This window comes from Pinus tabuliformis, chromosome 1_2 (genome assembly GCF_031772625.1).
Source record: "Pinus tabuliformis cultivar Carrire ecotype Pingquan chromosome 1_2, CPIR1, whole genome shotgun sequence".
Classification (NCBI taxonomy): domain Eukaryota; kingdom Viridiplantae; phylum Streptophyta; class Pinopsida; order Pinales; family Pinaceae; genus Pinus; species Pinus tabuliformis.
Window position 1 is genome coordinate 651,296,207 of NC_142298.1, and position 17,838 is coordinate 651,314,044.

A 17,838-nucleotide genomic window follows, 5' to 3' on the forward strand; every position below is an offset into this window, starting at 1 on the left:
CCTTGTCCTGTAGTTTAGTTTTATAATGTTCTGTTCACCTGTTCACTATGTTCTAGTTCACTCGCTATGCGTGAGTTAGAAGAGCATGACTTGTCTAGGTTGTAATTTCCTCTCTTTCCTTTGGTTGTTTTCTAGCACACTTCCATGTTAAACTGAAAATAATAATACCTATGTTATAGGTTATGTAATGTTCCACCATTCCTCTTACTATTTTCCAATACGGTATGCCATCTTTATACTCGTTGTTTTATTTTATGTGAGAATTCAAAGTATGTCAACTTATGTTTGAACTAAGTAAATATACATAAAGGGGAAAAATTTAAATATGCATAACTGGAAAAATCACCAAAGTGGTCCTAAAGAAATTTCTTAGAAGGGTGTTCACATGCAACCTACGATTAGAATGCCAAAATATGCATTGCCGTGAAGGCAAAATCCAATTCCAAAAGACAATAATGTAATAATACAAAATGCAGTCTATGCATTGGTTCATGTTGTAAAAGGGGGGTCTTTCAATTCATTCATTTCATTAGAGATGTATAAAATAGAATCTTGAGGATTGCTTTAACCTAGGTATATGTAATGGTGTAAGAATAAACACCTATAAGGACTAAGGTTTCTGCAATATAATTTCATATTTATATTGAATCATAAAACAAATGACAAACTTTGAAATTTAGAGAGGGAGGAATTTTGTGTTCTTATCAAACTTTAAATTTAGAGAGGAATTGAATGGCCTTATCAAACTTTGAAATTTATAGAGAAATTTAATGGCCTTATCAATCTGAAGTATTAGGTGGAGATTATGGAGAGCGATGGTGGAAAAACCAAACCGGGAGGGTGTCAGCGGGAAGGAAGATGTGCTGCAGGGAGGGTTGTACACTTTGCGGTAGGCGGCAGTACCCAGCCAACGCATGGGCTGTACTTGTCAACATAGTTGGCCTAGGGAATGATGCAGATAGGGATCAATGTTACAGGGTAGGGTGGTTGCAAGGGAGGGGTTTACACTTTTTGTTACTTTTTTCTCTCATGTTCCTCCCGCAGCTGCACATTCCTGTCGAAGGAGGTAAACAACAATTTTTTTACGGTGGAGTTTTTATCCTACAGACAGGGATAGGAGGAATGGTCAACCATCAGGATTGTGTCGAGTTGGAGCCCAAACCGGAGGATATTTTGTCGGTTTGGGGGTTGGAACTTACTCAACAAAATTTACCGAAGGTCATTCGTCCAAGTAGGTTGTCAACAAGGAAATAGAGAGGCACAATGGTTGATTGGAGCCAGGATGGCAATTTAGGGGTTTTGGAAGATGGTATGCATAGTGATTCAAAGGCGGGGGTCTGGGGTTCAGACAAGGAATTCCATGAGAGTCGGGAGACAACGACGCTTATGGCGGGATGTGTAGTGGATGCGATGACAGAAAACCGTGTAAGCTTAAAAAACCCTGGTTATTTTCATGCATCGGGTCTGTTCTCTAGAGGGTTGGGAGATATTGTCATTAGTAGTAGCTTTAGGGGAAATGAGGGGTTAAAATCATGCTTGGTAGTGGACTTGGGACAATCGGAAGCTGTTAAGGGGAAAAGGTTAGACAATACCCTTGCATGCAAGTGCCCTTTAAACTAGAAGGCTGGAGAGTCCTTTAACTTCCTTGAAAACTCCATCCCAGAGGAAGTGACAGGTGAAGTCTCGCTCCAGGGTTTCAGGGCATATTTTGAAGACATAGTCGAAGTGTCGATGGAATTCAAAGGACAAAACAAATGAGGTAGTCTTGTGCCTGTAGAAGAAGGGTTCCAGGGTTCAATGCTCCAGGAAGCGAGGGATCAAACCCTTAACTCTGGAGAGTGGGGGCAGCGCATAGAAGTTAGAGGTATCAATAATTGGAACTATGTAGTGTAGACGTGGTTAGGGCCGCTCTCCGAAGAAGGAATCAATGAGAGGGAGGATCAGCCGGAGGCAGGGGAAGCAGGGAGAAATAGGAATTTAGGGGCAAAGAGGAAGAAAGGGAAGTTAATCAAGAGAAAGGCGGTATGTCCAAATTTGGTTCTTGGAGTCGACATTCAGATCGATAGGGTCATGGAAGCTGCAGAAGTAACTCTAGTTGGGAGAGCAAAGGGGAAGAAATACTCTGCAAACTACATATCATGGTGGATATCAAAAGCATGGAGGGAGGCCTCAGACCAACAAGTCAAAATGACCACACTGGCCAGGGGCTGGTTTATGATCAAATTCAACAAAGGAGAAACCCTAGAATGGGTAATGAGGCAAAGTTGGCGCTTTGGGAGAGCGCCAATCTTGTTCAAAAGGTGGAATCCTCTCTTCAATGCTCAGAGAGAAAAGGTGGCTAAGATTTCGGTTTGGGTTCGTCTTCCGGGACTCCCTCTGCATTTTTGGACGGAGGAGGTGTTTAGAGCTATTGGAAATACTTTGGGAATTTTCCTAGAGGCAGACATGTCTTTTAATGGAAATAAGGGACAAGAGTTTAGCTCGCATCTTGGTAAGGTTGGATCCACGGGAGGGATTGGCTGAGGAAATTCATCTACAATTCCAAGATTATTCCCACACCCAGATCATCGATTACGAACAACTCCCTTTTCGCTGTCACAGGTGCCATAAATATGGCCATCTAGCATGGGACTTCCCTCTAGGGATCAGAAGGAGAAGATGACACAGAGGAGTAGGAAATGTAGAACATCCTCAGGCTGAAGAGGAGGAATTGGCACAAGCAGAGGAACTGGGGAATCAACAAGAAGGTGAACAAGAGCCGATGGAAATCCAGGAAGACCAGGACATGCAGATGGATAATGTGGTCATGCAGGAGCAGGATCAACCTCAGGAGATAATTCGCGAAGACCTGGAGGTGAGGGGTGCTACTGTCCCTGCGTGCAGGAGCAGGATCAACCTCAGGAGATAATTCGCAAAGACCTAGAGGTGAGGGGTGCTACCGTCCCTGCATCGCAGCTGGAGGGTACTGTCTCTACTCCCCTTACCTCTATTCAGGAATCCTTTCAATCTTTGCTCAATTCGCTCCCGAGGCCTAGTCCTTCCAGGCCTATTACTCTGGAAAATTTGCCTGTTGATTATGTCTCTGCTGCCCTGGATAGTATCATTACATCAATCCCGACTATTCATTTGGTCCAAACCCAACTTGTTGACCATGCGATTGTGTCATCTATTGAGAAAATTGTTGAGAAATCCTTCTATAACCTTTGTCCACAAGACAAGAAGGATATTCCCCAAGGAGTTGTGGGTGGGTTGGGAAACCCTCAAACTTCGACTGTATAATGAAAGACCAAAGGAAGAAAGTCGAACCTCTCAAAGGATCAACAAAGAGCAAAAATTAACATAGCTGATGGGAAACAATTATCTTTACAAGGGGCGCTTAGAGAAGTGAAAGCCCCAACCATAGTGACTAAATGATTGTGTTGTCCTTCAATTGCCGAGGTTTGCCAGTACCTCTAAAAAATTTACACTTAAAACTTTGTTCCTTAATTACTGTTCTGATGTTATTATGCTCCAAGAAACATGGGGAGTTGGAGATGACGTTAAAGTAGCTCTGAATAAAATGTTATCGGGATGGGCATTTATCACAACAACCCGAGCTGGCTTTGCAGCGCTACTTAGATCTGGGATCTCAGGAGATCCTTGTTCAGACATCTGTGGTTCTGCCTTAGCAGTCCCACTGGTTTCTCCTTTTCCTTCTCTTAAGTTACAAGATTTTCCTTCTTATAGAGGATCAGAATGTAAACTTATTGTAGCTTGAAGACTCTGTTATGATCCTCCAACTTGGCTTTGAATCTTCAACGTAAGCTGTAGATGGTGAGCTTACTGCTTGAGGGATAACAATAGAACTTTTTCCAGGTATTGCCTGGAATCCTATTGACGCTTGAGACTCTGCTTTTCTTACAATTTCGTCTATAAAGGTCGTTCTCCCAAGGTTCACCAATCCTTTGGGTTTTGTGGGTTTTGGTGGGGGATTTTGCTCTTTTTCTATTTTTTTATTCCTAGTCATTCATAAAAACCAATTCTTATTTAACCTCTAAGCCTTCACTGGAAAGCAGGTTGGTAAGCAAGCACTTTACTTGCTAGGTACGCAGGTTCTTACCTTCCATTTTTAAAACCCAATTCTTTCATAGCAAAATAAAAGGAAATCACTTGAAACACTCTCCCCGGCAACGGCGCCAAAATGTTGGCTCATTAAGATGTCTCTTTTTTAAGCAATCTTAATTCCTACATTAATTGTCTACCCGAGGTATGTCTTTTTATCTCAAGAGTGTCAGCACAATCTATGCAGTGAATTCAGAGGTTAGCTAAAGGTAAATCGTTGCAATCACTCGTAACTATCTTTTCAACTTAAGCCACACAACTCTTAAAGAAATAACTGAGGGGAAAATAGCTTTGAAAGAACTCTTAACACACTCTATAATCTCGTATACTTATTCCAAAACTAAATGAATCTCAATGCGAATACAAAGAATCACGCTTGGCAATCTTCAAATGGAATTAAAGATAACTTCTTCGATTAAGACAGAGAACTGTAACAACTAAGCAACAATGTAATCTATCGCAAATCAAAATTGAACAGCAAATCCTAAGTGAATAGCAATCTCAATTGAACGACAATTCTCAATTGAACAGCAATCTCGATTGAATGGAAATTCTCAATTGAACAACAATCAATTAAATACGATAAATGACTTCGAACCAATTGCTTCCATCAGTCAATCATGGAAATGGATTAACACTACCTTTAAGATCTATGGTATTGTAATTCAGAAAGAACAACAATCTATTCTGAAACTAATGTAACCAATCGAATCAAAGCATTATTCAGATACGTCACACCGCTAAATATAAATCAAGATGAACAGAAATATAAATGGGAATCGTCAATCCTCACAATAAGCAAAATAATATTAACTGAATATTAACAATCAATAAACATTCAAATGGAAAGATTATAACACAAATAAGCAGTATAACTTCTCTTGACTGGGCCCAAAGTCGCTAGAAGCCTCCTTTAAAGGATACTCATAATATAAGTGAAGATCAAACACAGTCTTTTATTAATATGAGTAACCAGATTACAACATCACTGAAGTAACAGTCGAATATGTCTCAAAAAAAATGATTATACATTACATAAGTCTCGCTGAACTTCATTTGTCTTTCGGCCTTCTATAACACTAAGAGAGGAAACTAGATAAAAGTGAATCCTCAGGATCAGGAGATCTTGAGGATTTCGCAATACATAATCTGATTCCGTTATGAAATAGTATTGGTCTACCTAGTCTCTCGTTGCCTTGCCTGCGTCGAACGTTGTCTTTCCCTTTTACGGCTTGGTGCTACTCTGTCAATTGAACAGCAATTGACCAATTTGCGTCTTCTGCACACAAGGATAGTAAAAAGTCAGTTTCTAGTGCCAAATTTATCTAAATTGTTACCAAGTTCTTTCATCCAACTTTAATTGTAATTTCCTTTATTTCTGGTCATAAACAGAGATAATCGTGTAAAGATAAATACGAAATAAAGCAATTACTGAGGAGAAAATATACCTTTTTGTTGACCCAACAACTTCTTGTAGCACTAAGATTGTCATGCATTCATGTAGTCATTACGCAGGGGCAGGATCCCCCGTATACAGCTTGAACCCGCTCCCATTCACTTTTCCCGGAAAAGGTTCACCATTCAGCGTCACAAGTTGAACTGTGCCACCCTTTGTAATTTCCTTGACAATATACGTCATGACCAATGCATTTGGAATTTACCTGGAAATTTGGTGAACTTGCTATCATATAACAACACAAGATCAAGAAAGAAATTTAAAAGTGGTTGGATAGGAATATTCACGAATTCGTGGTGCAAGAAAACAGGAACCCGCACCTTTCAAAAGAAGAATGGTTGAACAAGTATCTATATACATAAATACACGAGATATTCTTCTGCACCTTCCCCATTGAGTTGTATGAATGGTTGGCTAAATTGACAGACATCCAAGGAAGGTGGAAGCTTGATAATCCTATAGTGTGGACTCCTGAATTAGTACGATGATTAGAAGCCTCTGAAAACAAGATCGTGTGGGTTGTTGATCATTGGCTCAATCAGATTCTGGGAGGGTTTGTCACAGAATTTACAGTTGATACATCAGTCAGCTACAACGAAGAGGAGCGACGATCTTTTAAAGGACTGTGAGGTAAGTATTTAATATCTTTGAATACCTAGATTAAAATGTTGTTATGTGAAAAACAGATTATGCCATTGCCTTTATGTTTGGAGATACGTGAAGTGGAAGACTCTTTAGAGATCAAGAGAGATCAGGTCTAGAATATAGTCTGTTGATTGGACCTCCTTCAAGCGACGACGAAGGAGCGGTGCAGACTTCACCGCGGAGTGTTGTCTTGCTAATAACACAGGGTTTTCCGTGAACACATCATTCATCCACTCCACCTACACCTCCACCGCATACACCTTTGCCCACACCTCCACTTCCACCTCCACCACCACCATTCAACATGGTGAACACAATGAAGCTATTGATTTTCAAGGGCATCGGGAGTGAAGATACAGAGAAGCTTTGGTTTGTTGTGAATGTTGTTTGGATAGCGCAATAGATTATTAATGATAATATAAAGAAGGCACATTTGGTTACTTCTCTAAAGGATCGCGTGCTAACTTGGTATATTAAGTATCTTTTTGATAATCCTCTAGCATCGCTGACAAAAACTAGGGCAGCCCTAAACAAGGAGTTTAGTAAGCTGAAGTCTGATTCAAAGTTAGTGGTTGGATTTAAAGAAATCATGATGAGGGTCGATGAGACACCGTGGGAATTAGATCAAAGTTTGAAGTGTCAGATTCGAGAAGCTAACATGCAGCTCACAAATGGTCAGCATCGTGAATGGTTTATAGCTTCGCTTTTGCCCCACCTGAGGATTTCTCTGTCGCAATAGAAGATAGGGACATAGGCGAAGGCCTTGGAAATCGTGATTAGGTTGCATGCAACGCCTATTCAGGATGTGACCTTGGGGTACAGCAGATCCACTCTTAGTTATAGAGCCTCTGCTTAGAATTGCAGAGCTTGAAGAAAGACAAGGAGACTAAACCAAAGGTGCGCACGGAAGTCTAGAGTCTAAAGTGCAAGAGCCAGGGGCACGATAAGGAACATTGTCCCATATTCATGAATACATTACAGGAGGGGGACCAATTCTCCTAAAGTCGGAAGCCCCAGTAGGGCCGAGCATGGGGGTTGCGCCATGGTGCTCTATTTTTCAGGTTATTGGACAACATGTGATGGACAATTTCCATTTTCTTCAAAAGTTCATCTAGACACGTCAACAATTGTTCTGTAACTTCTGCAAATCTGTGGGAAATGTTGAGAACCACTATCGGAGCTATGAGCTGATGATGGAAAGAACACCTACATACCAGATGCAAGTAGAAACTTGGCCTCTAGATTAGGGCGTCGGGGGGGTGCACGGAGGTTATCAGGGATGAGGACAAGGTCGAGGAGGAGGAGGACCTGGTAGAGGCTGTGGTCGGGTCATCTACTACAACTGTGGACAGCCACGGCACTACGTGCGGGAGTGTTAGAATCAGACATGCCCATCGTGTCAATACTGCAGCCAGTTTGACCATACCATAGAAGAATCCCGGTGATGATAGCTAAAATGCAAGAGAAGAAAATGTAGCCTCAGCAACCTACGCAGAACCTACAAATGATGAGAGTTGAGCCCCATGAGGAAGATCAAAATGTGAATATAGTTCTTAGAAGTGGAATAACGATTGCCGATGATAAAGGTAAAAAAACCTGAAGAGGATGGATGGGTCCGCAAGGCCCCAGAGAAGGAAGTGAGTTTTGATCTGAATTGCATGAAGGAAACATTTATGGAGGCTAGGAAAAGCTTCATTGGGGCATCCACCCCAGGAACTCAGGACAAGGTGCAAGAAACCAGCGCGCCTGTAGAGGTTGATCCCTCTGTGCTTACTACGTGTTTTGAGACCTGCATAAATCTTTTGCACGATAGAAAAGTTGTGGAAGGTCTGCAAGAATTAATAAACAAATGCGTCGGTAAAGAGAATATCCCTGATGGACACTGAGTGGTCAGAAAAATTGGCAAACATAAGGCAAGAACCGGGCGCAAGATGAGGTTAACCGTGCAGATAGGTGATTATGAGATGGATCAGGTCATCTTAGATCTAGGATCTGATGCGAACTTTTTTTCGGAACAAACATGGGAAAGGATGGGGAGACTTGCACTGTAGTGTTCTCCTATTCAACTCAGAATGGCGAACTAGCAGAAAATCATCCCTATGGGATGATTATATGGGGTAACCATTGATATAGAAGGTGCAAGTGCGATGGCTGACTTTGAGGTTATAGAGATCGTTGATGACAGTAATCCATACCCTGTGCTCCTGGGAATTGACTAGGCCATTGATATGAATGGGGTCATCAATTTGAAGAAGAGGACAATGTCATTTGAAAGGAAATCGCTTCGGGTTGTAGTACCGTTGGACCCTGCAGAAGGGGCGTGCTATACTGAACCAATCTGTGATTATGAAGAAAGTGAGGATGAACTAGATCAAATCTACAAAATAACAGTGCGAGATTAGGACTGGATCAATCCAATAGTAGATGGAGTGATTGCATGGGATCAGGAGAGTTCCTGCACCTCTGATTCGGATGAAGAGTTGGAGCATTGGCATAATCATTTGCATGAAGTATCTACACTGTGATGCAATATGATGACAAAGTCATTGCGTTGCCTCTCGTCGGAGGTAAGGAAACTACCCTATTATGATGGTTTAACTGACGGAGATAAGTTTTTGCATGCATTTTATTGTGAAGTCCCTTAGGATCACTGCTTCCAAGCATTAGACTTGGCCCTGCGCACTACGACTACACAATGGTGGGGTACGCATAAAGATATTTTTGATGGATGGTGAGATTACAGAAGAATGATGAGATTACGGTTTGGGCGTCCTAACACTCGATTGACTGAGAAATATAACATGAAGGATGATCCACGTGATCACCTAGCAAAATGGACTAAAGCATGGGGGATAGAACCGCAGCCAGAATGGATACACAAATTTTGCCATACTTTGGATACAATTCCCATGAATTGTTATCTGGAAAAAAAGCTCTGCCATGGCACTACAGAGTGGGATATATTGAGGGAAGGGTTTTTATTGACCTTCAGCTTTGAAGATATCTTCACCGACATCGATGAAGTTTTAGAGGAGATTAAGGTAGTTATATTCAGAACACCGCAAGAACCTGTGGAATGGATCCAACCACACTGGAGCACCTAGCTGCCCCATGCGCTGGAATGCTATAATGTGACCACTGAAGAGAAGGATGAAGATTTGAGAAAAATTAATATTCCAGAGGCAAAAGGGCATCGTGAAGTTGAGAACCCACAAATAGACAACCTGGACATCACCGCGCCATTGAAGACAAAGAAAGTAAACATTGGTACTGAAGCAGAACTGAAGTTTGCAAAGATTGAAGATTATTGGGACGATGCTACTATGGATAAAGTTGTTGAGTTACTCCACAAATACCAAGATCTATTCCCTACCAAGTTTTCAAATTTGAAGGGCATAATTAGTGATTTGGGTGTTATGAATATCACTTTGAAGCCAGACGCGAAGCCTATTAAACAGAGGTCGTATTGCCTTAATCCTAAATACAAGGAAAAGGTTCGCCTAGAGCTGGATAAGATGTTGGAAGCAAGCATCATAGAACTGGTTGAAGAATATGATTGGGTGAGCCCGATGGTGGTTTAAGAGAAGAAGCAGAAGGGCGAGATAAGGATTTGCATAGATCTGCAGAAGCTTAATGATGCATGTGTCCATGATCAATTCCTGACGTCGTTTACTGATGAAGTATTAGACAATGTTGGAGGGAAGGATGCCTACTCGTTCACTAATGGGTTTTTAGGGTATCATCAGATTAAGATCACACCTGAGGATAGGAGCAAAACGACCTTCGCAATAGAATGGGGTTGTTTTCAATACATTGTGATGTCGTTTGGACTCAAGAATGTGCATGCGATATTTTCTCACGTAGTCATCACAGCATTCAAGAAGTTCATTCATAAGTTCCTGGAAGTATACTTTGATGACTGGACAATGTTCGGATTAGTAAAGTGCCATGTAGAAAGTTTGCGCCTGATGTTGAATACATGTCGCAGATACCAAATCGCGTTGAATTTGAAGAAATGCATCCTTTGTGTTCCCTTTGAAATCTTGCTGGGTCATGTGGCGTGCAAGCAAGGGCTGATGGTGGACCCTACAAAGATTGCAGTAATTGTGAATTTTGAGGCCCCATGGAACGTTAAGTAGTTTCACACGACACTGGGACATACAGGATATTACAGAAAATTTATCAAAGCATATGCCCAAATTACCGCACCCATGGAGAAATTGTTGAAGAAGGACGCAACATTCTGTTGGGATGAAGAATGTAAGTGAAACTTAGATGTATTAAAAGAAAAGAAAAATGGTCATTGCGTCAATATTAGTATTTCCTGTTTGGAAAAAGGAATTTCACGTACATGTGGATGCCTCTTGCATTGCGTTGGGTGCAGTGTTAACACAAGATGGTGAAGGAGAAATGGACCATCCTATAGCTTTCGGCAGTAGGAAATTATCAAAGGCTGAGAAGAATTATTCAACGATTAAGTGTGAAGGATTGGTCATGGTGTACGCATTGCAAAAGTTCAGGCATTATCTGTTAGAAGGGCATTTTAAGATGTACACGGATCATTCTGCTTTGAAATACCTGGTCAATAAGCCTGTGTTGGGGGGGAAGATCTGCAGATGGTTGCTACTATTCCAAGAGTATGACTTTGAAGTAATTGTGAAGCCAGAGAGGTTAAATACGGGACCTGATCATCACTCACAGATCGAAACAAGAGAGGAGCCCAATAATCTGGAGGAAGGGTTTCCAGATGCGCAGCTCTTTACGATGCACATAGCGGATAATCATTTTGTTGATATTATTCACTTCTTGAGTAAGGGGATGGCACCGGAAGGGTATAAGATGGGTGCTGATGAAATATTGCAAATATATGTGCCAGATTTGTCGGATATCATCAATGGGTGGGTTTTGGGGGTTTGTCGGATCACAAGCCCATCTATCTTGAAATTTCTTGTGGAGACCAAAAACCTAAGGCACCCTATAAATTCAATTCGACCTGGCTCAAAGATGATAGTTTGATCCAGATGGTCACTAAGCATTGGAAGACTTGCATTCCCCCACTGGGACAATCGGCCTCTGAAGTATTTTCCAATAAAATGCTAACCCTGAAATAGAAAACTATTGTATGGGCAAGGGAAAAATGATTAAGGATGAGAAGATCTTGAGGGACACAAAACTGGAGATTGAACATCTGGGGGATGAGGAAAGTCGAGGGTTTGTTTCCCCTGTGGCAAAAGAAAGACTCGTCAAACTTGAAATGGACCGGAATAGAATCTTGAAGGACCGAGAGGAAACATGGTGACTTCGTAGTTGGGCCATCTGGTTACTGGAGGGCGATGAAAATACCAAGTTCTACCATCATGTAGCAAATGGGTGATGGGTTATCAACACTATTTGGCATCTGGCGAATGATGATGGCACACAAGCAAAGACTTTCCATCAATTGGCAACCCTTGGTACTTCCCATTTTGGTAGATTATTCAGAGCACCTTTGGTGGCTAACCTTGCAGAGATCATCAGGGTGGCAGGCCACTTTCCCAGATTTGTGGATCATGAAACAAGAGAGGGATTACTTGCGTTGGTTACCATGGGGGAGTTAGAGGCTACTATTAAGTGGTTCAAGAAGGACAAGAGCTCTAGTCTCGATGGCTAGTCAATAGAATTTTATCTTGCATATTTCGATATACTTGGGAACGAGCTCCTTTAGATCATTGAATAGTTCTGATCGAGTGGGCAAATGTATGACACATTTAACTCTACATTTATTGCCATTATCCCCAAGACTAGTGACCCTCGAACTTTCAGTGACTTTGGGCCTATATCGCTCTGTAATTGTATCTACAAGATTACTACAAATCTCCTCAAGCCCATATTACCTGAACACATTTCTCTGGAGCAATTTGCATTTATTGATCATCGTCACATTCATGAAGCTATGGGCACTGCACATGAGGCCCTTCACTCCATTAAATCCAAGAAACTCAAACGGATGATTCTCAATATTGATTTGGCTAAAGCCTTTGACCGTACCAGCTGGCTCTATATTGGGATGTTGTTGGCACATCTTGGCTTTCCACTATCATTTATTCAATGGATTATGTGTTGCATATCCAATGTTTCATACAGTGTACTGATCAATAGTTTGGCATCCACTTTCTTCCATGTGGAAAGGGGCCTTAGAAAAGGATGCCCCCTCTCACCTCTTCTCTTCTTATTAATCATGGAAGGTCTAAGCAGACTCATTATTGCGGACCAAAGACAAGGCAGACAGGCTGACATCAAGATTATCAACAACTGCACCCTCACCCATTTGCTATTTGTTGATGATATTCTCATCTTTCTAAATGGATCACTAGGGGACTCCACTGCATTTGCAGTTGCCTTTCGATCATTTTTTTTTGTCGTTGGAATGGAGTGCAACAATCATAAATCCACTTTATCATCCATTGGTTGCACTCCTAATTAGATACATTCAGCAATGCAACAATTCCCATTCACCACTCTGCAGTTTAATGAGGGCCTTAAATATCTGGGTTTTCGGTTAAAACCTGCAAATTACCGGATTGTAGACTAGGTTTGGTTGGTGGCCAAAATTGAAAGAAGACTAAATATATGGCACCATAAATGGTTGTCCAGGGCAGGGTGACTTATACTTATAAAATCAGTCCTGGAAGCCACCCCAGTATACTGGATGTCACTTGCTTGGATTCCAAAGGGAATCATCAGTAGGATACAACAGTTGTGTTGTAGATTCCTCTGGAGGGGAAAGAAAGAAGGGCACATATTTGCTTGGGAAATCTGGGAAAAGATTGCACTTCCTAAAAAATGGGGGCGCTGGGGACTGAAAAGACTAGAAACATTTTCTTGTGCTCTGGCTGCCAAATTGGGATGGAACGTACTCTCTTCGAGAAATATATGGGTCGAAGTTGTCTATCATAAATATATCTTCCCCCTCCATATTCTTGACTGGCTTAGGCTCCCTACATGGGACAGGACTAATATATCAATGGTATGGCAGGCGGCCCTCAAAACTCTGGCATTTGTTAGGGATGGACTGACTTGGAATATTGGCAATGGCAGATTGGTTCATATTGGATTGGACCCATGGATTGGTTGTGGGAATGCTAATCTACTGCCTCAAGCGCTAATTCATCACCTCTCAACCACTGGCTACACTACCTTGGCCCACATCACAATTCAGGAGCACACTGATATCTTCAAGCAGGCATGGAAAGCATCTGACACTCTGGGCATTCCCCCCATCTGGTAGGCTAATTGGCAATCTTACATTAGTGCATTGATGGAATCTCATGTTAGGGTAACTGATGGGGATGATGAACTAAATTGGTCTTTCTCTTTAAATAGGAAACACTCCCTTAAATATGGATACCTAAATATTTATGCAGATCATAAGCCATTTGCAACGGACTGGTGGTGGACTGTCCTATGGAAGTTGAAGGCAGCACCTCGGGCTAAACTGTTCATGTGGTGCATTCTCCAGAATAAGATCGCTAAAGTGGACAACCTATAAAAACACACCTTTCATGGCCCATCTTGGTGCATACTATGCAAACAGGAAATGGAAACACTTGATCACTTATTCCTAAACTTCCCTACCTCTACCTCCATTTGGATGGATGTTACAACTCAACTTCATATTTAGAATTTTTGGCATGGTTCAGAGGTCAGGGAGGCATGGCACCGATGGTGGACAAATGCTCATTCTCATAGTATTCAGAATCTACCTGTAATGATCTGTTGGTACATCTAGCTTTAGAGGAATAAAATTATATTTACAAATACTGCTCCTCGATGGGCACTTGCCACAGCACACCTCATCACAACATTTCACAATATACCGGAGGATGCCCGAGAACCATCTGCACACAACATATCTGCTGAAATTATAGATCATGACATCCCATGGGCATATTTTGATGGCTCGACACAACATCATGGTTGTGGAGGAGGCATACTTTTTCATATCACCAACTCCCATTTCTACAAGATTCAGATGGGACTGGGGGAGGGACGAATAACTTTGCTGAACTTATATCCCTTCGTCATTTATTATACTTTGCACTTGTTAAAGGATGTCATCGATTGCATATTTTTGGTGACTCACAGATCATAATTAAATGGTTTAATCAACAATTTGTTTGTCACACACACACTCCGTCATATTTTGGATGATGCATTGAGATTGAGAACACAATTTGACACTATTTCTTGTCATCACATCTACAGGGAGCGCAACAATATTTCTGACTTGCTTTCCAAAGAAGCCATGCACCAGCCAAGGGGGTCTGGTTGATCAGAGAACAATAGGACCTAGAGATTTACAATTACTACCACAAGCCTTTCATGGATGACCATTATTGATAGGGCCTACAAGCCCTGGTTTCAAGGTTTTTTTGTACAATTTTGATGTAATTATTTGAATTATAGCATATATTTTTGTTTATATATTACTGAACTTATCATATGTAATTATCATAGTAGTCTCCCTTATATGGTATTGACTTATTTTGGAGACAGTACAGTACAGATAGTGGCTTTGACCACTGATACATCATATGCTATCAACACCTTCGGCATGTAATTTTCAATTATTAATGAAAATTGTGATTTTTCCAAGGGAAAAAAAACTCATAAAGATAGGAAAATATACCATTGATCTCAAAATATGGGGTCAAGTATCATTCTATGTGCCTAGGAATGTATTGATGGACCTTATAATTTACCTATTTTGGAGGCTCGTCACTTACTATATTTTCAATATATGTGAGGAATTGGATTTGGTATGTAGTTGAAATAACACCAAGGGTGCTCTTCATTACCAAGATTATGTCTAATAAATAATTTACCCAATGCAAGTGCTTCATAATGGAATGAGAAGTTTTGTCTTTTGAATAAGGGTTTGCATCATCCAATTTAAATTTTGACAAGGATTTTGTTCATGCCCCCAATTTTGAAAGGTGGGTGTAACATCCCAACCTTTAATCCCCCATTAATATTGTAATTGTAATTAATTATGTTAATGATGCCTTTATGGGCACGTATATGTAAATGGGTTAAAAAACCTCGAACAATCTTAATTATATTGTAATAACAACTTATGAAGAGGTGAAGCCTTGATATGGACCATGCGGAGCCATGAGAGGAGGGAAGCTAACAAAAGGGATTTATGGAATAATACTTACAAATGAACTATTTGGCTAAAGAAATATTCTAATATTTGTCTACTTTCCCTGAGAAAATATCTAATGGGGAGGTGAGTAATAACTCCCATACTTATAAGGGGAGTGGGGATGTGGTACCAAACTACTCAGAGGTATGGCTACATACCCTCCTTTGTAGATAATTATTACCCATGTAACCCATCAAGGAAAGAAACCTAAGGAAGAAGAAAGAAGGAAGGGGAAGAACCTGTGAGGGATGATAGAAGAGCAGGGTGGAGCAGAGTGAAGAGCAAAGTAGAGATACATATAGGGAGATGAGAAGAGGCTCTCATGTTAACTAAAGAAAAACCATGTGCATGATTTATTCTTCCTAGTTTTGTAGGCAAGGTTAGTGTTAGAGTCTTTAGCCTAAGCCAAAGGGCCAACTGGGATTATTAAGTAATTTGTGTGAGTGATGCATAAAATCAAAAAATCAAAGTACCAAGGGACTATTGACTTAATGAAGGGCTCCCTATATGTTGTGCATGCTCAATGTGGCCAATTATTGAGAAAGATTTTTGAAAACCATGCACTAATGCACAAAATGGAATAACCAAGGAGAAGAGTTATCTTTTTGTTATGCAGGCCCATTATGACCATTGTGAATAAGAACAAGTCCTATCTCAATTGGTTGAAGGACCTCATATTGACTTCTATTTGTATGAAGGGGAGTGGGCTTCATCTTTACACCAATGGTAGCCTGGGATAGTTTTTCCCTTTTGGGTGTTGCTTATGCAAAGTAGCTAAGAATAAACCTAAAATAATCGAGTAAACTATGCAATTATTGTGATCTTAAGAGAACTAACGAGCTTGATTTGATGAAGGAAAATGGCCTTCATGGCTCCACTCTGTAATGCCAAGTGATAACATCCTGCATGGCTTCATGGTTCAATTCGAGGTGGTCATTTGCAAGAAATACTACAGTGAAGTTGAGCCTATGGTGGAGTGAAATGTGGCTCACTTTTAATTAGTTGAAGATAACCAATTAAACGGATTAAATAAGCACCCTTGTGCACTTCATATTTTTAATTAAAACCATGTTAATGAGAAAGAAATCATGATTGATGAAATGCATATATTTATGTGCTTTTCTAATGAATGAACATTATGATCTATCTTATGACTATTTATGATGTGAATCAGTGGATATGGGTGTAAGGGATGTATAGTAGTCATATGGTTATTATTCAATATTTAGTGTTCTTTTATGATGTGATTTTCATGATTATGGATAGGAATTTAATGGTTCACTTAAGCATGGGATTGTTTTCTTGGTTATGGCCAATGTCCATGGTTTGTTATTAGATAGAATGTAGAAGATATAGGTATGTTGAAATGATTAGAGAGCCTTATGGAGGATATATGCTTAGAAACAAGAACACAAGTCTTGATTGTAAAAAAGGGAGACTTAAGGGAAAGAGTATTCTCAAAACATTTGATGGAAAGTATTAAAGAGATCATTGAAGAACTATGAAGCTATTGGAAGTGTGCTAAATTTTTTGAAGGGAGGACTGGATTAAAGTGGTGAGGTGAATGATTTTGGATATAGTTAGGGATAGCAAGGACCTTTTTAGTATTAAAAGTTCTTAGGTAGGCCCTTGCCCTATAAAATTATTTTCTATCCTTGGGGACAAACTAATGAAATCCCTTCTACAAGCTTGCTTTTTCCTTGGAGAGATTCATGATCTAATTCCCCTTTAATTTTGTGTTATTTGAAACTTTGGGGTTGTTGGAAATTGTAACTAGGTTCATATTCATAATGACCTTTTGTAATCATTACATTCTATATTTTGTATTAAAAAAGAAAAAGAAAGAAAAAAAAAAATTATTCAAAAGCATGGGTTTCGTGCTAAAGTCTAGGTCAAAAGCATGTTCTTCATGCTTATAGGTCTTCCTATGTATTTATAGGACAAAGAAGAATATATGTCATGTATTATGTTCCCATTTGGACTCATTGTAACAAAGAAAAATATTTAATTTTGTCAGTAAAAAACCATTTATTCCTCTAAGACCAATTCGGCCCCTGTCAAGGTGATAAACTCATTTGAAGCACTAATCAATAAAAAGTTCGATATGAAATATCAAAGGAAGATAAACAACTAGAAGGATGAAGAGAAGAAGAAGAAATCGAAGTCTCTTGGGTTTATCTCTTTTTTCTGTCCCCACATGTGAAGCTGCTAGGGTTTTTGTGTAGCTTCTAGTTGCACGAGCCGAAAATTGTAGGGTTGAAATTCTAAGGAGAAGTTGTAGGGCCAAAATTCTAGAGCGAAGTTGCAGAAGGTCGAAGTCTTGAAGTTTCCTTGAAGAAATCTTGCTAGGGGGCTAATGTGGTGCTTGGGAGGATTTTGGGCTTTGGCCTTTGCATCTTGGAAGTCTCATAAGAATATTCTATAAGAAGAGAAGATTTCTTTGTAGGTT

At 40.3% G+C, this 17,838-nt stretch overlaps 1 protein-coding gene across 1 annotated transcript in view; it reads left to right on the forward strand.

Moving 5' to 3' along the window:
• LOC149207365 (bifunctional protein FolD 2-like) overlaps positions 1 to 14,559 on the forward strand; it is a 165,026-nt gene extending 150,467 nt beyond the window's left edge. Inside the window, exon 6 of the mRNA XM_089395699.1 lies at positions 14,447 to 14,559. Within this exon, the coding sequence (XP_089251825.1) occupies positions 14,447 to 14,467 (21 nt within the window). The 3' untranslated portion in view covers positions 14,468 to 14,559. The remainder of the gene's footprint in view (positions 1 to 14,446) is intronic.
• Positions 14,560 to 17,838: the final 3,279 nt, after the last annotated feature.